The sequence below is a fragment of the Patiria miniata genome, unplaced genomic scaffold (assembly GCF_015706575.1).
Source record: "Patiria miniata isolate m_02_andy unplaced genomic scaffold, ASM1570657v1 HiC_scaffold_1, whole genome shotgun sequence".
In the NCBI taxonomy this organism is placed as follows: domain Eukaryota; kingdom Metazoa; phylum Echinodermata; class Asteroidea; order Valvatida; family Asterinidae; genus Patiria; species Patiria miniata.
In genome coordinates, this window is record NW_024037047.1 from 12176239 (window position 1) to 12197074 (window position 20836).

Here is a 20836-nt window from a genome sequence, read left to right on the forward strand (position 1 = left end):
GACGAACCAAAAAGGAAACGGGGAACAATAAACTGAAGAAGTTCATGGTTGAAGTGAAGATGCAGTAACAAAGGAAAATTTGATGAGGACTTGCCAAGCCAGCATTTACAGCTGGATGCTGATAACAAAAACAATTGTCCAAGGTTTTGTTTTCATGTCCTTATTTGTAGGGATGCATTTGTGTTGTTTCCCTAGAGCTAAATTGTATCACTAGAAAGCTAACTCAGCATACAAAATGTAGCATACTTGGGACATCCATGTTTGCAAACCTTGGGAAAGCTCCAAACTTGTTATGGCTGTTGGCATACATATCTATGTTTAAATTTGAAACAATTCACAAATGAAGCCGATGTCTTACGCCAAAATGCACCATTAGTCACAGCTTTTTATGTCACTCTGCGCAAAACAATGCACACATGTGCATATTCACTTCAAGTTCAGTTGATTGTTTTGAAAACCCTGCCTGTGCATCTGTGTGTGTTGCACTGTTGCGTTGCATATGGAGCTCTTGGTGGAATGGAATTCAAAACGTGCTTACATTCTTGCGTGTCTGTGCTGGTTTTATGCTATGATTTGTGTATTGATTCTCAAATGAAACGGAATGCATTGTGTTCTAATTCGATAAAAAGACAAGTTTGGACTATTGGGTGAAGTACATTTCCTAATTATGATAAGAATCTAGCTTATCAGTGTTGTGCTTATCCGATAGCATGTAGTCTAGATGTCAGCGTCTGTAATCTCTCCTGACATTCGGTCTGCTTTTGTATAAAATGTAAACATCTACAAACAGTGCTTTTATGATCAGTGGAAAATATCATTTAAGATGTGTGTTAGCAGTTGGCATTGCTATGACTGCATGATTGCCTTAAAATGCTGCAACTCATTAAAAATAGATTTCTTAGTCTGATTTTTACCCGTACCATGAATCAGGAAAACTGGTTTGCCTGTGTATACACAATGTATGTTACATTGATCTTTGTTAAGCACATGTATCATTGGCATACATAACCAAATCAGCAAAGAAACTTGATCTGGTACAGGATACCCTTTGGAGACGTGCACCATATGGATTGTAGAGCAATTTCCTTAGGTGAATACGTCTCCAAAAGGTTATCACAAAATAGACACATGGATTTTACTCAAAAACTGGGAATTTTCAAGGTGTGTTGATCAATCACAAATTGAAGTATTTTATGTAAGGGATATTAAGTCTGAATTTCAGCCCAGGAAATTAATTCTGGTTAAAATAGCATTTTGAAAGTACACTTTCAAACTCGAAAACTTTAGGACACAGAAATGACTCCACAAGGATACAAATTCCAGAATGTGTTTCAGCACACTTGTGACTGTGCTGTTATATTTATCTAGGTACATGTATTAGCCTGCACCCCCTTCCCCCGGTAGTGCCATAATGCTTCGTAACAGCCAACATTTAACCTGTCCGTTACCAATGATCAGTGTTCTCTTAATTGTCCTCTGGTCACGTGCAATAACCTGTTCAGATCCAAGTCTTCAGAATTCTAGTTGTTCCCATTTAGGCAGCACGGCTTATTCTTTGAAGGTAGATTGTATGGTTTGTTAATACGAAGTGAAGATTATCTTCAAGCGTTTTGTATTCTTTGTGTGTCCTGGTTCAGTGCTGCTGTTATAATTAATTCGTAACATGGAGGAAGATTAAAAATGAAAAGACTTCTTCAGCCGTGTGTTTTGTCAATAGTTTTGTTCACTGTGTTTTGGAGGGGTACAATGTTGTTCATGTGGTGTATTTTTATGGCCAAGTATGGACCACAATATTGTGTACTTTTAGCAATTGTCTGAAGTTTATGGATACCAGTGCATAGTGATGCGAATGGTTGCATCGGATACACACCTATGTTCTGACTGCTCATACATTGTATTCCTATCCCTAACCCTAACCGGGAGTAACCAACGCAATCTTATGTGCGGGTTGTCGAAACATAGAGCAGTCACCGTTGCATCATGGCGTCATTATCATTCTTGTGCAGTGATTTATGTATATTTATTTTCAGTGGCACACATCTGCCGGATCATTGTTACTAAATCCCGTAATGATGGAAGAGACACGTGTATTTTGTGGCTAATGAAAGAAAAATGGCAATTACTAAAACAAAAGGTGAACTGCCAAGCATTAAGGCACGATATCGCGATGACATAATTTTTGTGTGTCCTCCCCCAACCCCAAAGCATTTCAATTAAGATCCTTATTCAAAGTGCACGCTATCAGATCTATGAATGAGCACCATTTCCCATCGTCAGTGAAAATAATCTCCATCCTGCATTTAAGAATGTTGTCACATAGTAAGAAAATGATACGTGTAGGTCCCAATTTTTAAGTGGTGTAAAAAAGCTCCCAAGACAGACAAACACATGTACATGCAGAGAATCCCTCGGTTCCCTAATGCTGCTTATACTTAAAGCGTTTATTTCTATAGAGAAAGCATTCACCATAAAACTTAAAGGGTGAGATGAATTTTCTGATGAGGGACACATTTTTGCAAGTTTTTACTCCTCTTAAAATGTTTGAAAACTACTTGACATTTCCTTTCGGTTATTTGTATTGTAAAGTACACTTGTTTTAAACATGAACAAAATGTCCATGCTTTTCGAGACAACTGAGGGCACTGTTGCTGTGATGTCATTTCAGGAAGACACCGTTCAGTTCAGGGGTTTTCTGTTCAAATTGTTGACTCAAAACGTTTTTTCATTGAAAACATTTGTGAGAAAAGTTTGCTCATTGACTCACTGCCATGTACCGACACAACGAATCACCAAAGAAAAGAAAATTTACAACAGCAAATATATCCAAAATTCTGACAACTTTAGTGCTTAAGTAGCTGTAACATTGAGGGTTTCTGCCTGATCATCACACAGTTGTCATGAATATGGAAATTAGTATTGGCATAAAAACGAAAGTTGAACATTATGGTAAAATGGGACACAAAGCATTTTCAAGAATTACATTTACAAAAGTACATTGCGTGGGCCCTTTAAAGTGTGATGGAACTTGACAAATTACACCATGGCCCCACTATACAAATTATTTTCTTGACAAGAAAAAAAAAAATCACAAAAAAAAAAATCACAAAATTAGGAACCTGAATTTGTCACAAATCTGTCAAACAAACCCTTCATACAAACAGCTTGATCTGCAAACAAAGGCGAACAAGACAAGCCAAGCTTATTAACCAGTTCGCGCTGGAGGCCGTATTTTCACACACAAAAGTTTTGCAGTAGTCGGAACGGATGACGGATAAACACGCAACTAGCGAGGCCAGAAACATCTGTCGGCGACCGGCTTGCAGCGAGTGAGGCCGGAAATACAACTGTGCTGACCGAGGGTGATGGCTTCAACCCACCTGGCTTGAGGTCCAGCAAAAAGTACATGTAATCCCGCACCTCGTTCGGTTCTTGTCAAAATAATCCTGGCGTGAACTGGTTAAAACTGCCCCCAGAACACACAACATTCTATTTGATTCACCCATGACTTATTTATTCTGAATGTGGACAAATAGTGGCATCTTCGCGTGAGTGTCAGGCGCCATCAGCAATACTAATGACCCTTCGACTCTTGAGGGGGTAACTGCGCACAAAGTCTATTGCAAAATTTTATCTTCCCATAAGTTTATAATTCAGGTTGTCATTAAATGAAGGGTAACTCCTGATGACATCAAAGTGTACTTTGACATTGCATTAATTTACAAAACTCTTCATCGTTTTACCCTTAACTAGTCTTTTGACGTACTCATTTAATATTTCAGCCTATTTACATTTACAATGGCAAAGCTAATAATGACAGATGCAGATGACAGATGCAGATGAGAGTATACAGTGTAATACATGTATGTTGAAGTACATTTTCTCAAGGTCTGTATCGCCAAACTGTCACACTAAATGGAGTACATTACAATTACAGTACCGATTATAAAGCCAAATTTATCATTAAAATCCTCTTAAGCCCCACGAAATTTCAAAAACACTAGGTAAAGAAAGACTCGAAAAAGGAATACTTGGGAAAAAATATCACAGTATATATACAGACATAAAAGATATAAAAGCGACTTGTACATGAAGCATCAGATGCAATCGTTTCTGTGTAATATGAGGGAACTGACTGAAACAGGCTTGACTATGCATAATTTACATTTCACTTGTTTTAGATTTAATCATCTTGCAGAATAAACACAATACTTAACAGCTCTCTTGCGTACTTAAAAAAAGAATTTAAAACAAAGGATGAAGTCTATCACCACTTCAATTCTACCTATAATAGACAATGATAAACATCTAATCCCTTTTTATTACAAATCCTGCACAAAAGCAAGCAGTCAACATTTCCAAAATATCTGCATATATTATTAAGATTCTGAGTGATGCATGTATATAAAAATAAAGAGCACAGTATGCTCCGTCCGCTGCACATGAAAAACTAACAAAAAAAAAAACAAACATGTACGGCACAGTCATTTTGTGGGATCTGCAGCTGATTTCACGAAACTTTATTGCGCCACAATTTATTGTGCAAGTTGCGCAACATTTCGCGCTGCGCAACATTTTAGTTATGACATTTCACGAAAGTTTGAAAGTGCATAAGTCGGTGACTTGTGCAACAAATTATGGTGTACTTGCGTAATCATTTTAGGTGGCCTAAGTTGTGGCGTAACGACCAAAAATGACCTATTGTACCAGTAAATTGTGATTATCGGGAAGCCTGGTATTGCACAACTTACCAAGTTTGATACAATTAGGCGCTCACAGCTTTGTGTTGGAAGTAAATGAATTGCTATTTTATTTGTGACAAGAGTTTTCAGAGTTGCCACGTGATTCCGAAAAAAAGTCGGACAAAACTGTTTTAAAAAATGGCAGGTGGAGGTGATTCAACGACTGTTTTCCTCGTCCAACATATTTAGATTATTTTAAACGTGGCGCACCTATGCCCCGTTTTGTGAAAGCGATTGTAAGCTTATCAGCTGCGCGATACATTTGTTGCACAAGTCCTATGCATAGAGTAAGTTACGCACTGTTTCATGCAATCGGTTGCTGGTCACATATGTACCTGATTCCATTACAAAATGTATCATCATAAAAATACAGGATACTGTACTTGGCCACTGTAGGCCATACGTGAGTGATGTGTTTACAGGATGGTGCAGAATGCTTGCTGGGCAGTCTCCTGGTCCAGTAATGTGGTATAAGGAGATTGTATGCAGCCATGTGGGTCCTCAGTGTTCTCTGGGTAGCCAGTCACGTCTACCATGGAAAGACTGGTATCCTGACTCTCCTCCTGTCAAGTACATAGAAAAATAAAACAAACTAATAGGGTGCAGACCTGTAAATGGGCCCAGAATTCCCCGCAACGCCGGCCACATCACAATCTGTATGCCCTCAAATTCTTTGATATTAGAGCATTTTGTGGACCCTGAACTGGGAGGTTTGTAGACAAAAGATGAGTGAAAGCCATGCACAGGAGTGTGAGCTATGTCTGTGAAATTCAGATGAAATAGGCCTGAATGGAAACGAACTTTCATGCTCGATGAAATGAGTTTTAAAGGGACACTGCGTCCTGGAATGAGCCTAGTTGGGCTACAAAACACACTTTGAACGAAATGCTGCTAATCAGTAAGAACATTTAAAAGTAGGATATAAACATCCACACAACTATCCTTTAACATCTGGGTGTTCTTGTTTTATTTTTGTGCTATGTGAGCGAGAACGACTTTCGGGGTCCACTTTTGTAACCCCCAAAGGTGGGACTGTTCATGCTAGTTGGTGCTGTGTGTAATTTTATGTGACATACGCAATGTGTATCGTACATTGACTGAAGGGACAGGAAAAAAGCATGCGTACTCGTTGTGTCCGATGTAAACAACCGTTTTTTCCCCATCTTTTCTAGGGAACAGTAAGACATTAGATTGTTTCCTTTCAACCAGATGTTTGAAATTGGATAAGTAAACAATCCAAAACATGAAAATTTCCTGGATTTCAGGATGCAGTGCCCCTTTAATTTGATGGGTGTCTCAAACACCTTGGACAGTTGTATTTCAAATATTTGGAAGTACGTGTAATTATACCGAGGTCTATAGGAGTCAATTTACAGGTTTGCACCCAAAGGTAATATTCTGACTTGTACCACTTCAAATAGCATGTTATGTCTGTGTTTCTCAAGGTTCATGTTGAAAATATGAATTGTTTTTCAAATTGTTAGCTGAATGGCATTACCTGTTTGTTATTTCTGACTTGTAGTGGTCCTCGTTGTAGCCTGCGAGGGCGCCCTTTCCTGAGGGGTGTATTACCAGGTCCATGTAGCTTCTTAGCATGTAGCTGCACCCTCAATGGATGCAGGCTGTCTTTACTATGGTTACCGTCCTGAGGAACATTATAACAACCAAGAATCATTACACTGTCACTCCTTGTTTTATTCGAATTTTTTTTTTTATAATAGATGAATTACGCAAGGACCAAAGGAAGCCATATAGAAGAGGTATGATTAAAAGCAGCCGATCTTTGACACTATCAGACAATAGGTGGCGGTATTTGTAGTGGCATATTTCGCAACTGACACAAGATTTTGCTGACCGGTGATTTCACTCACACACATCGTCAATGTTTTCATGAACTAACACTCAGGCGTTAGTGGGTGTTACTTCGTAAAAACCGCGTAATCAACAATTTCGGTTTTGAGCGCACATTGTACACTGACGCAAAACAAAATGATCTTGGTTTTCACAAACTAACACTCAAGCATACTGCAGAAATACTATTCGGAGAAAAAAAAGTTTGAAAGGTTTGACACAAATTCAATCCATCCATATACACTGTGTACTTGTGGGCTTACAAAAATAAATTAATTAAAAACCTTTATACTGGTGAAATTAAGATCAGCGTTACTTCGTGAGAACGATAATGTACGGAGTGCATCCATGCAGTACGTGCCACACTGTTTCGGGTGTTAGTTCTTGAAAACAGAATATCGTGATTCTGTAAAATATGCACGCGTGCCGGGCACACACGCTCAACTGAGTGTTAATTACTTCGTGGTTTTGGTGAAAAATTGTAAATTGGGGGGAAGGGGGAGAAGGAGGTGACACCCTGCAACACCCCATTCTACCGACGCCCTAAAAATGGATGTCAACGCACCTCAGGTTCAGGGTAGTTCCTCATGTTCTTGAGTCTGTCGCTGGTCCTCAGTCCAATGTGCCTGACCCTCTTGCCCAGTGGTACATTACGGGTAGGACCACGAGTCTTGGTACCAGACACTGAATGCTGAGTATATCTGCTTGATTGCTGTCGCTGTTGGAGTTGTTGTATGGCTCCTTGTAGCGCATCTATCCAGGATAACGCTATGTTGTGATTGGTGGAGTACAGCAACAAACTTTGGTCGCCGTGCACAACCTACATGTACAGTCAATAGCAAACACAACCAAATAAGATATCAGCATATGTTGGCAATGGCAATTTGGTCTATCCCTGCATTTGGTTAAAGGAGTCTTTTTTTTCACAACATGTTTTTGTCTCTGCCATACAGACATATATGACCCTGATGTACCCTGTATTTTAAGTGCAGAGAAGTACATGTAGTACAATAACTTTGTTACCAATTGCACCACTTTTATACTTTCATGGAAGAAATTTTCTATAAAATTTTGTCGACTTATGAAACTAATATGCAAAAGGTTTAATGAAACAAACACATGTTACTCTAATCTTCCCAAATCCTCTCTGCAAAATGAAGGATTTTGCAAGATTGCGGCTGTATGGCAAAAGTGTGTGGCTGATTTTAGAGGATGCACTGTGTCAAGGTATTAGGTTGCACGTTGTTTGTTTATGCTCAGCCATGCATAAATTTGGGCCTATATTTCAAAATCCTTGGCAATGCTCCAGGATGTCACTGGCTTTGCCTCAGCAGTGACTGCAGCAGGATTTTGCAGGATTGAGGCTGTATGCAATTTTTACACTGAGGCAGTTGGAGGATTTTGCAGGATTGAGGTTACATCTTCGCAAAAATGCCTAGGTTGTTAGGGTTTTAATGGCGGACTTTGGCTGCATTGGCAGCAGGGGTAGTCAAATCACTCAGTATGAATGTTGCTGCATGTATTGAACCTGTTAGCAACTGTATTACATTGTATTACATTGTGTTTATTCACTGATGAATCCATAACACCATGGATGGCACTTTTGAGCATCACAGGGAGCAGTAAGCAAGGTGGTTGGGGCAGTACCGGGACTAATGGGTCATTTACCTTGAAGAGAGCTCCAGTACCTGATGTCTTGAGTTCTCCTAGTACACACTGTACCTCACATCGCTCCAAGGGAATGACACCACGACAGCAATAGCTACGTGTAGATACTAACGGATCCAGTAGGTTGGGCTTGGCATATATCAGCATGTCATTGAACAGGAAAAACATGCGTTCATGAGCGCTGGAGCCTTTCTTGCTGACCTATATAATGCGACAACAGCAATGAGGGTGAAGCAAAATGCAAACTTAAACAAGTGATACTTGAGGTTGAAACTTGAGGTACGGGGTGAAACCCTGTAACGTAAAACCCCTTAAAACCTTGTAAGACCCGTAACAGTTGTTAACACCTTGTTTAACCCTGTAACACCGTGTAAAATCCTAATAACCTGTAACACCTCACAAACCTCGTAACACCTCATAAGACCTGTCACAGTCGTTAACACCTTGTTTAACCTTGTAACACCTTGTTAAAACCTTACAACCTGTAACACCTCACAAGCCTCGTAACACCTCACAAGCCCCGTAACACCTTGTAAAACCCCAAGCACATTGTAAAAACCCATAACAGTCCGTGAACACCCGTAAGACCTGTAAAAACCTGTAAAACCTGCAACACCTTGATAAATCTGTAACACCTTGTAAAATTCCAAGCACCTCATAAAACCCGAAACACCCTGTGAAAACCCATAAGACTTCGTGTAATCCTGTAAGACCTTCTGAAACCCATTAACACCTTGTGAAACCCTGTAACACCTCGAGCTGGAATGAAAACCGGTCAATGCAGCTTGTTGATTCAGAGAAGTGGTACTCAAGCACAGCTATGTTGCCCATGTATTTCACTGGTGCACATGGCTCGACGCCATACATTTTTATTCATGCTTGGTCTCGGTCGTCTTGGTCTCGGTCTCGGTCTCGGTCTCGGGCCTGCAAGGTATCGGTCTCGGTCGTCTTGGACTCGGTCTCGGTCATCTTGGACTCGGTCTCGGGCCTGCAAGGTATCGGTCTCGGAAATCTTGGTCTCAAAAGAGATGGTCTCGGTCTTGAATGCATTCGTTTTGGTTTCGGTCTTGAATGACTTTGTTTGGGTCTCGGTCTTGTTCTCAGACATGAAGGTCTTGACCGCAATATATTGTATTGTATTTTTGATGTTCAAAGGTTTCTACTCTCTTATAGGATGGTTTTGGATATTGGTCTCAAACACTTGGGTCTGATCCAATTCTTGAACACCTGACAGTAAGACTTGGACTACATACCTTCATGAGTGTTCCTTCTCGGATGAATTTTCGGCCTGGTGCAATGATTCTCGGCGCTCCTCCAGTCAAACTTGTCTGAATCAACAGCATCTTCTGAAAGTTCTCGTGTTCACGGATGTATTCATTGATTCCATATGTCACTTCAGTCATTCGGGCTGCAGCCTCTGTAATACAAATACATACACACAGGTCCAAAATAAGGTACAAAAAATGTATGCTCCAAGCTTTTCATCAGTAGAAGTACACACATCTCTTTTAGAATTATCACTTGAATGAAATTGAAAGAGAAATTGTAATAGAGATGAAACTGGCCTATGGGAAAACAATAAGAAAAAAGGCTGAATTAAAATACGGGTCAGAAATCTGGGCCGCACCCCAGTTACACATGTAGTATGCACACACACATGTACAACACATGTCATGCCCAGTGTTTGTTTATCGATATCAACGCACCACGCTTGGGGTTTCACGATGTGCGGCGCCGTCACATGGCCTGTCCTATTCAATTAATAGAGGGTGCAACACTTGCATCTGGGCTAGCGGTAGCGGTCAGGCTATCTCCTGCGCATACTTGGTGGTTTCTAATGCGGTCACATGGCCACCCAGAAAGAGCTATTGATTGGACTGCTGGTGTGTGGGCCACAATTGGGCCAGTGGTAGCTCAAAAGGCTAGCTCAAAAGCCAGGATTTGTCGCGGGTATGGGCTGGATGGCTGATTACAATGCTGCATGCAAGCTGCATCCCTACAGAAGTCCTTTGGACAGTAGCGAGTCATGAATAAAGTTACGCCATGTTGTTCACACTTCTTTGTGACTATTTTGGCAGCATTTTCTATGGGTCGAACAAAAGTTGAAGATAAACATTGTTGTGATGTTGTTTACACTTCTTTGTGACTGGCCAAACAAAAGTTTGAGGTAACGGGGGCATTGGTTTGGGTATTTCGAGGTATGGGGGCATTTATGTACATAAAATCCTATTCTCTTGATGGGAATGGGGTATTACTTTGAGGTAAACAGTTTTGAGGTAACCAAATTTGTGTTAACGAGATTTTACTGTATTTGATTGAGTTTCAAGGAATCACCTTATTGGGACTGTGGGGAGTGAGTATTTCCTCATGTTGGGATTGAGCTCAATATCAACACGACCGAGCCCTGAAATCATTGAAAGACTTGTCACCTTGTAATTGCTCATATTCTTCATGATTCTCATCAGTACTACTCAGCAACTCCTCCAGCAGTAGTTTGTATCTGCATGGACACGGGACAAAGTATTAGGCAATATGAGAGGTGGCATATGAGAAGATTTTTGAAATTTGGTTTGAAATCCACTATTCGAGTTTCAATTTTGGAAACTGGATATGCGAACCCAACCTTATAATAATAATAATAATAATCGGCATTTAAGAACGCTCTTATTAGTAAACTAAATCACAGCGCTTACAGTATTATTATTACCCCTGATCATTGGGCCAATTAAATATTCCAAATACCATCTCAGCTCCCTCGGGAGTATATGGCTCGATGCTGCCTGAATTAGGCGCAAGCAAGCTTATTCAATCACAATAACCATAGCCCTCACAGGTACCCATTTACTCCTGGGTGGAGAGGAGCAATGAGTGACAAAGTGCCTTGCCCAAGGGCACACGCACCATGACCCCGGCTGGACTCGAACCCACAACCCGCAGCTTTACCCACAGACCACAAATCCAGTGCCCTTAACCACCAGGTTTAAAAAATTAAGCCTTTGATTGTTTGTGACACAGGTTAAGGAAAACAACTGGAACATCCCCAATTTGCTCCATGGTCGCTGATTGTAAAGTTCTGCATTCACTTGCTTGTGGTCTTCTTGGTAGAGTTCCCTTCTATTTTGTCAGCATTACAGCTCTGGAGTGTTTTTGTAAAGGCCCAGTGGCCGTGGAATTTTGCAAACTATACCCATAGGCTATCATGTGGCACCTCACTTGTCACTTTTTGTTCAAACCTGGCAAGCTGAGCCTGGCAAGCTCCGTGGTTGAGTAGTTTAGATATCTGCACTAGAAAAGAGGCTGTTGGTTCGAGTCCCACCATGGCTAGCTTGGGATTGTATTCTTTGAAGTTCACACACAACACTGAGAATATAGAGCTTTTAAAAGTATGCTGGAGTGGGGCTCAAATGGGAATGTATGTGGAATATAGGAATGTACGTGAATTTCTGCATTGAATTTGAGGTACATGTATACAGGTTTTCATGCACACACATGTATGGCGCCAATGTGTTATTGACAATTTCAAAAAAGCTTGAAATCAGGGAATTGAAGGACTATGTTATATCCCTGCAAGTATTAAAATGTACACTTCTGTGATGCAACGTGTCCAAGATAAGAGACACACCTACCTTGGTATTCTCTGTATGGGTGTTATGAGCAGAGCGTGTAGAGTCAGGTTGGCACATTCAGGTTTGGCTTCTTGTTCTCTCAGAAACTGCACAAATGCAGCACGCTTATGCTCCCAATCCTGAAAATAGACAAAGTGTGTGTATCCACAAGGGCGGATCCAGAATACAATTTGTTGGGGGGGGGGCCCAAAAAAATTTGGTCTTCCAAAAAAGTGGGTCCAAAAAATTACGGCGTGGGGTTCGGGGCCCGCTTAAGGGCCCCAAATTTTTTTTTTGAATTCTAGATGCTCTGTGGTGCGATCTGAGGCAATTTCTGACCACTTTAACCAATGTTTTTTGAGGGAAAGATGGTGGTGTACTCATTGCCTGCCTTTTTTGCGATGTCACATAAAAAAAAAAAAAAAAATTGGTTTCGTTTGGGGGGGGGGGGGCCATGGCCCCCTTTGGCCCCCCCCCCCCTGGATCTGCCCTTGTGTATCCACATCCCATGAACAAACCAACATTTCTTCTTGGAACTTCAGATCTACTGTTTCTTCTCTAATAATAACTTGTGTTAAAGGCATAGTCAATTATTTGTCATTTGTGCATTTTGTTCGTTTGAAGCAACAAAAGTGTTCAAAATCTGAAGAAGGGTACTGAACAACCTGATGAAGTTTCAGCACAGCTTCAGCTGTACATTTCGAAAAAAAAAAAAGGCATTCTAGGATCTTGATTTTAAATCAAAAGTTGCTGAATCATGTTTTGAATTGGGCCTGAATTCAGCGATCTCACTAGCTGATTGCAGCTACGTGATGTCACGCACTGATCCGACAAATTATAGCAACCGCGGGCGCGTGTGCGTCGTGTCAACGCCTCGCTGAATAAAACAACAAACTACTAACGGACATTTCCAACGGTGCTTCTTAAGAAGCACCGTTGGAAAGGCTTTCTTTCGTTGAATTCTTCAAACTGACAGCTTGCCAGAAAGAATAATTTCACAGGAAGTTTAGTCCCCTTACTATCTTTCAACCAAGTATGTTTTTCAACAGTAATTACGCCAGTTACTTTTCGGATGGCTGCAAATAATGGACTCTGCCTTAATTCTTATGTCTGCAAATTGAATTGAGTTCCCCACTGCCAGGCTTGATACTATTTTTGCATAAAGATGAAGGCAATGCATCAAACAAAATAACATAAATAGTTAACAGTATACAATCATTGGACTGAATTTTGCCCATTCATCATGCACAAAACATTAATGTGTTTATTTCTCACCCTATTGTTAATTCTAGGTATGACATATGGAAAAAACAATACAAATACATGTACTTGCAAATACCATTTTACACAAGTTGTTAAATGATTAAGATACATGTACACATGTACATGTAAAATATTCTCACTAATAAGCAACTTGTCATGTAACATACTCAAATCTTTTCTAACAAAAAAAGTAAATTGTTCTGCAATGTCTTTATGTTGCGATGTCAAGAAGGTTGAATATATGCTTAGGCCATCCTCTAGCACCATAAATGTGTCTCAAATAAATGAGTTGCGAGCCATATAGCAATGCATGCTAATTTCAACTGAGCCTATCATGAACCTGCCGGTATATGTAATTTTTTTTTCTAGCATTCTCTACCTCTAGAGGGCACGTGTGGTCTAGCGGTAGAACACAGGATTCATAACTGTGAGGTTGTGGGTTCGAGCCCCGCCATGGCCAAGCGTGTTGTGCCCTTGAGTAAGGCACTTTACCTCAATTACTCCTCTCAACCCAGGTGTTAAGTGGGTACCGGCATTATTCAGTGCAGGGAAGGTAAGAGACTCGCTGTGGAGGAGGTGTGGCGATCCCCCCACAGCAGCATATGAGTCTGGCCCAATCGCTAATGAAAGAGAGATGGGCACTCCGTTCCTGTGAACACAGGTTCGTCCCCTTTTACTTCTTCCTCTAGATGCTAGATATCAACACGTAGGCTTTCCTGTGTTTTTGATGGGAACTTTGGAGAAAGTTTGTCTCAAATGAAAGCAGGATTTTTACTGGGTAACTAAACATCTAGAGATAGGGACTTTGAACTAAGAGGCTTCCATAGTGAAAATCAATTAAAAAACACTCCAGATTTCAAATTAAGTCAATTTAGCACTTATCCCTCTGTCACTCACAATATGGAGGAAGTCCAGTATTTGAGACACATTTATGGGGCTAGGATCCTTCATGACTTACCTGGAGTTTCTGTGAAGCTTTTTCAAAGTTATTGGCGTATGCACAATACACCTTCATGAATGGAGCCAGCTGAATGAATGCCTGGGCTATGCCTTGTTCTTCCATGTGTGCTAGGAGCTCCCGATTGACTGCTTGAATTGCTGTGATGTTCTCAAAGATGATGCGATGATCATCTGCTGGGATGAGTCCTAATGACTCCAACGGAGTCAGGAAATGCTAGGAGCAAGATGTACAGACATACACACGATGAACGTGACTGATGATGTAAAACTTGATCAGTGAGTTTCAAATATTCGGTCCAGTGCAGTTTGGAATAATCGACTACCAAATCACTTGAAAATGGACAGCCCTATGACCAAGACATTGATTGCACAGCTGAATGACTGAACGCCTAAATTTATTACATAATGGACAGTTTTCATGCCTGCAGCGATGGCTATCATTAGATTTTCCAACTAAATACTGCACCATGTACATACACATCTTACATCTCACCTGTACAATGATGGCTAGGTGGCTTTGATACTTTCTCTCCGTAGCAAATATCTCACAGATGATGCGTTCTCGCTTGCGAGCCATTTTGACGGCATGGTTACCAGTAAACTTGTCCCGAAACAGGTGTTCCAAGTCACCCTTGAATGTCTCCTTGCTTTTGGATAACCGCTCCCGCCAGCTGATGGAATGATTCACTGTATCAACACATGCAATCATTAATAAACATCATTATAAATATTAGAATGCTACTGAAAGGTGTACATGTATACATGTACTGTGAAATCTGGATAAGTCAAACCTCAAGGGAACAGGTTCAAAATTTGACCTAAGCAGAGTTTTGACTTAAACAGGGTTGTATCATTGTTATACTACTGAAGGCAATTGATTCTTTTTGACTTAACAGTTGTTTTGAGTTATCAGTGTTTGATTTATCCAGATTGGTACTGTGCACGCCTTTCAGAATGGCTAAATTTGACTCAATCAAAACAATTATTTGACTTTGACAATTATCCTACACTATAGGTCTTAGTAGTTGTACACAGTGTGCTGCCTGCATGTGCTTGTTGACCATAAAGGTAGCATACAACATTTGCAAACATCAAAAAAAAAACCAAACAAATACCAAATTATTATGAAATACCCTTACTTGACTGTAAGTGAATAATAATCTCAAGCATCCTGCGAAATTATAGTGCCCGGCCCTGGTGCAATCTCATTTTTAAGAACTTTCAGTGTAATTTCCAACAATGGTCAGCCGACCATCACTGGAAAAAAACTGACTTTCTTCAAATACTGCCCCCAAATTCATTTAGTCCACTTTTTGTTTGCAATTGATTACACATAAACGGATGCACGCCCTCTAGTCTGGTTCCCAGACCTGACAATTCCCTGAAGTTTATAAATTGCTCCGTCTTGGCTGAAGTAGGGTCAGGGAACCAGAGTACAAGAACAGCATTTTTTTTTCAACAGGCATGTGTAACAATTATTTTCTATAAAATACTAACCCCAAATCCATCCTTTTCATGAACATTTCAGCTAAAGCAAATCACTTTTTGTTGGTCTTCTTTTTACTTCACTGACTCATCACTCACGCATTGCCTGTCACTTGTGAATTTGACCAGCACAAATCTCCCCTTGGCCCAAAACAGTCACTCGCTTGAATACATGTACGTGGTCCGGCTTAGGGTCGTCTCAAGTCATATCAGGGACGAGTTCTCAAACAAGAAGCGGGCATTGTATCGGGTATAAGTTGCAGGATTCTGAACAACTTTCCTGCCATCTTCCCGCAATGAAGTTATCAATATTGATGAGTCAAGCAGTTGCTGATGAAAACTTCCCCGGAACATGTCCGGGACAAATGCAGAGCTTCTTCCAGTCAAAGTGAATGATTCTACCCGCAACTTGTCCAGAACTCGTCCTGGATATGACTTGAGACGAGCCCTTTGACCAACTTGATGTGGGCGGACTGGACTCGAGTGGCGTATTGACTTGAGGGTAATCCTTATCTTTAGGACACCTCTATTTTTTACGAGTTCTGTTCAAAACTGACTTTTGCAGATGACTGTCCAGTACCAAAGTGACTTTTGCAGGCTAAAGCAGTCTTTTTTCTTCATATAAACTCATGTTAGGCCAAAAAAAAAATAAATATTCGGTCTCTGGTCAGACCAAAGTTCCGGAATTGACGCGGCCACGCGGCTTTTTTTTTTTTTCCTTTTTTTTTCTTTTCTTCAGCTTGGATTGTACAGACAAGGTGGGTACTGTTTTGCTTTTTTGGTGTCCTCATGTACATTGGTGGCCTCCATAATTTGCCTTGGTGCTTTCGATCATTTGCCTTGGTGCAATTTCCCATTCCTTGGTGCTCTTTGGTAAAAAAAATTGAGGAGGTGCGGAAATAGAGGGCACTGTTGGAGCTACCGCGGAACATTATTTTTTTTTTGGCCTTAGTTGTAATTTTGAAAGCGCTTTCACAGAAAATGTGACTTTCCTACCTTTTTTTTCAGCCAGATGCATGTCGCAGTTTTCACAACACGAGTGAAAGCCCTACATGTACATAATCAAAGCTTGATGCTGATTGGCTGCTAAAAAAATTAATAAGATGTTTATTTTTTTATCAGCCAATCAGCATCAAGCTTTCATTGCATCGAGCTTTCATGTTTGCCATCTTGGTTTAATTTGATTCAATTTTCTGGTTGTCACCGTCGTCTTTTACCCCTGAATTTCCCTCATAAATCAAAGCCCTGCCCTCTTTCCACAAAATTAAACCTGCTGATATTCAAGAAGGTGTCATTGCCAATTGTTCAGATGTGTCAAGAAATATCAGAGTGTTAATTTTGAGTGTCATTTAGTCAACTGTTTTGGTGAGTCTTTCCCTTCCTACATGTATATAGGAACGGGGTCCTAAAAGTAAGGATTACCGACTTGAGTAATACAACTTTCTTCCTTATGAAAATGAAATACAGTGTCATTGAATGAAACCTCACATTTCTTCTTTCGATTGCTGAGAGGGCGATACGTTGCCCTTGCCAAAGGCTGATTTTCCTCCATTGTTGATGTCTTGGCAGATTTGGATCAAATCACTTTTCACTGGTCTGAAACAAAAAGGACCTGCAAGTGCCAAATTGTAAGCTCAAGATGTTCATCATTACAACAGAAAAAAAAATGGCAATAATACATGTACCGTAGATGCAAAACCTTAAGATCAAAATTTGGAGAGGATATTGGGAAACAAGTGGGCTAGTTTTCAAAGAACCTGAAACTCATTGTGCATGGAACTTAACATGATTCATCATCGACTCTGATGGCATGCATCAAATAAGGAGGAATTTATGAGGTGCTTCACGGTAACATGCGCCATGTCTTGTTCACGGGGCAAAAAGAACGTGTTGCTAGATACGGGTGCATTTTGGAATGACCGCATGATGACTTGGAAGCACTAAAGTATTCTACTGACGATGTGTACACAGCAACATGTGTTATATTGCCCTGCGAGCAAGATGGCGCATATTAGTACCGTGAAACATCTTAGTTTTGGTAAGGCGAAGTAAAAAAAAAAACATGTTTAGCGTCCCCGCCCGCTTCCTTTTTAGAGGCCGCCTCCTTTTTTTTTTTTTTTTTTTTTTTTTTTAAATATGGTGCAATTGCGCAGAAGAGATGTTCGGTTCTGCATAGTTACATCATTTTGGTCTCATTTTCTGTTGCATCTTGCCCATAAGAAGCCAATATGTCATTTCCGGAGTCCAAGTGGCGGCCATTTTGAAAAAAGCTGGTAACCATCTTGAAAAATAGCCAGGCCGCGTTGTCTTGAAAAATGTGTCGGGCGGCCATTTTGAAAAAAAAAAAAAAAAAAAAAAAAGGGCCTCCTCCTTCCTTTTTGTCAAAGAGGCAGGACGCTAAACATGTTTTTTTTTTATTTTGCCTAGTGTGAGTATATAATTAACTCTTGATTTACCCTAGGCATAGCCCCACTAATGTGGCCGTTGGTATGCTGCGCTGAACCTAAGGCCACACACCGTGGTCTGCGCACTACTGAGGACGTTTTCATAAAATTTGCAGGGAATTTCTTACATATGATTGTATTCTACGATGTCCCATCTATCACTTCTGGGATGCTTAGGTGTAATGATGTTCAATTTTACAAGGTATTCTTGAATCTTTCTGGAGCCCATATGCACTCGTGAAACGTCTGGTGATGGCAGCCATTTTGAATGTGACAAGAGATCACCTCAAGCTGTGACGTCGCATTTATGCAAATTGCTTGTCGAGCGAGGGCGCGAGTTGCAAATGCGACGGCTGTTTCCTGTGCCGTAGATCCTGAACAGAGATCAGTGCACGTGGCCCCCAGACGATAAATGCATGGTTTTATGAAAACGTCCTCAGTAGTGCGCGGACCATGGTGTGTGGCCTTAGGTTCAGCGCAGCATACCGACGGCCACACTAGTAGTGGGGCTACCCTAGGCATAGCTCTACTGAGTGGAGCGTTGAATTACGGGTACCCCTCCATAGTTGGTATGGAGGGGTACCCGTAATTCAACGCTCCACTCAGTAGAGCTACCCTAGGCAGTGCTAGGCTATGCTAAACAGGAAAAAGGTTAGCGATTTGCGATATTGCCACAAAAACTATAGAGAGTAGCACACGGCCTAATTGCAGAATACCCCGCCCCGCCACTTGAAGATCAGCCCCTTAAAATTAAAAAACAAACTGATAGTGATACAATTTGATAGGCCTAGGCACAAATAGGGTCTAAACGTTTACAAAAATGGTAAACATAAGTTAATTAATTGTTTTGGCTGACAATTGACATGACTGACAACATCAACATGATCAACATGTTCATGATCAACAGTAGCCCCATAAATGTGGCCTATTTACTGGACTGGCTCCGTAAACATAGGCCACACATCCACATGTACAAAAATCGTGTCGACTTTGCCAAATTTTGATTTTCACATTTAGGCTTAGTTTGTAGGATTTTTTTGCTTTAGAAGCATACTCACCCTCTTTATAGGCTAATCAGAAAGTGCTGCCTTTTTCAGATGTATATTTTTCGTGAAATTTCCAGATTCTTTTTTACACGTTTGCGTATCAAAATTTCAACATGAAATTTCACAAAAATTAGACATCTGAAAAAGGCAGCACTTTCTGACAAGCCTATAAAGAGGGTGAGTATGCTTCTAAAGCAAAAAAATCCTACAAACTAAGCCTAAATGTGAAAATCAAAATTTGGCAAAGTCGACACGATTTTTGTACATGTGGATGTGTGGCCTATGTTTACGGAGCCAGTCCAGTAAATAGGCCACATTTATGGGGCTAGATCAACAGATCAATGTAATAATGTGAGGTAAGTTGGGTACTAGTACACCTATACCAAGGACTTTTGTTTGAGCTGACCTAACGACATGTACGAACACTGTTGTGCTGTATGTACGGTACTGTACTGTAGGGAAAAAAAAACAACAACTGGGGTTCGAACTTCGATGATTCAAAATTACGCGCGCCGGGCAACCGGGACGGACAGTGAGGAATACAAAAATAGTTCACCAACCCCTTTTTTCAATCATGGAAAATAGAGGCTATTATTGATCATAGATAACGTGAATTTACTTATATCATGTTAGTAGAGTCCTGCAAACTAGAGTCTATGCTTAATGGCTTATTTATTTTTTTAAATTTGGCCTAACACATAAACTTACCGAACCGTACACCGCGATCCGTCCAATAAAATCCGGATTAAGCAAACCCGTCGACAGAGGGCGGTAGTTATGACATAGCGCCCCCTGTACTGACGCTTAAAACAAGTAGCACTAGCAGACCAGTAAATAAACTTCCATTGATCCCAATGGTAAATGCTCCCACTTCAGAAATTCGGGAAAAATATCCACAACTCTTCAAGGTGTTCGAGACACACATCAAATTAAAGCTTATTTCATTATCTTTCATTTTCTTTTCAATTTTTTTTTTTGGGGGGGGGGGGGGGGGACAACAGATGACTTTTAGGAGAAACTTCCATCCGAAGATCATCCCTGGAAATAGTCCTGCGAAGCCCATCGCCATTTTGAAAAAAAAACCCGATTCCTACACTCCATTGCAAAAAAAGAGCGCTTTAAGCGCCCCAATTTCATTGCAATTGAACGGAACTACAAGGTCAAGGTCCTGTACACGGCTTCCACCCATATTTTTTTTACAAACCCTCAAGTTTATGGCCCACAGCATGCTCAAATACTGAAGATTTTGAGGACATGCAAATCGCGATTTGGCCGGCGTAGGCAATTTCGGACCGATTTACTGGTCTGCAACCTTAGAGCTAGAGGCATAACTACGTTTTCGCTCGTACCCCCCCCCCCCACCCTGCAGGGCGGGGGTACGAGCGAAAACAACGTTACAAGAACGGGGTCGTAAGAGGCCCGATATCCCGGACCGTATATCCCCAGTGCATAACAAAAACGGTCCATTTTCCCCATATTATCCCATCCCAGATTTCACATCATACGATGACATTTACTGATTGATTTGACAAATTCGATCTCTGAATGCTGCATTTGGCCAGAGCTTAGACGAATTCGATCTGTAATGACGAATATTCCTAACACGGTACATAATTAAAAAGGGTGGCCAAACTTTGACACGAATGGTAAATGATTATTTGTTTTTATGTTGGTAAAAGCATGTACAATTTTCTCGGACGAAATGGAATATTAGAGTTAGCGACATTGAATTGACGGGAAAACCTATACTACAGGGTAAGCCAAAAAACCGGAAC

At 40.7% G+C, this 20836-nt stretch overlaps 1 protein-coding gene across 3 annotated transcripts; it reads right to left on the reverse strand.

The window, feature by feature from the left end:
- Window positions 1–2820: 2820 nt before the first annotated feature.
- On the reverse strand, window positions 2821–19837 carry LOC119723445 (rho guanine nucleotide exchange factor 39-like). 3 transcript variants are annotated; one of them, XM_038194125.1, is made up of 11 exons: window positions 19770–19837; window positions 17060–17167; window positions 14580–14773; window positions 14085–14300; window positions 11885–12003; window positions 10688–10758; window positions 9512–9675; window positions 8259–8459; window positions 7156–7410; window positions 6238–6384; window positions 2821–5302 (listed from the first exon to the last, which is right to left on the reverse strand). In XM_038194125.1, exons 2-11 carry the CDS (start codon window positions 17121–17123, stop codon window positions 5156–5158), a joined length of 1578 nt encoding a protein of 525 aa, XP_038050053.1. In that variant the 5' UTR covers window positions 17124–17167; window positions 19770–19837; the 3' UTR covers window positions 2821–5155. The 3 variants fall into 3 exon arrangements, with proteins under 3 accessions (XP_038050053.1, XP_038050037.1, XP_038050045.1); XM_038194109.1 differs by having other exon boundaries at window positions 17060–17183; XM_038194117.1 differs by lacking the exon at window positions 19770–19837 and adding an exon at window positions 19681–19700 and having other exon boundaries at window positions 17060–17183.
- Between the last annotated feature and the right edge of the window lie 999 nt (window positions 19838–20836).

What these genes read in the sequence shown, in the direction of transcription:
- LOC119723445 (XM_038194125.1), bottom strand. Translation starts at nt 17,123, where the DNA reads ATGGAGGAAAATCAGCCTTTGGCAAGGGCAACGTATCGCCCTCTCAGC. An exon ending in AAGCTTCACAGAAACTCCAG is followed by an intron (nt 12,004 to 14,084) that starts GTAAGTCATGAA and finishes GTCTATTTTCAG; the next exon opens with GATTGGGAGCATAAGCGTGC. An exon ending in GAGAAGGAACACTCATGAAG is followed by an intron (nt 8,460 to 9,511) that starts GTATGTAGTCCA and finishes CGCATTATATAG; the next exon opens with GTCAGCAAGAAAGGCTCCAG.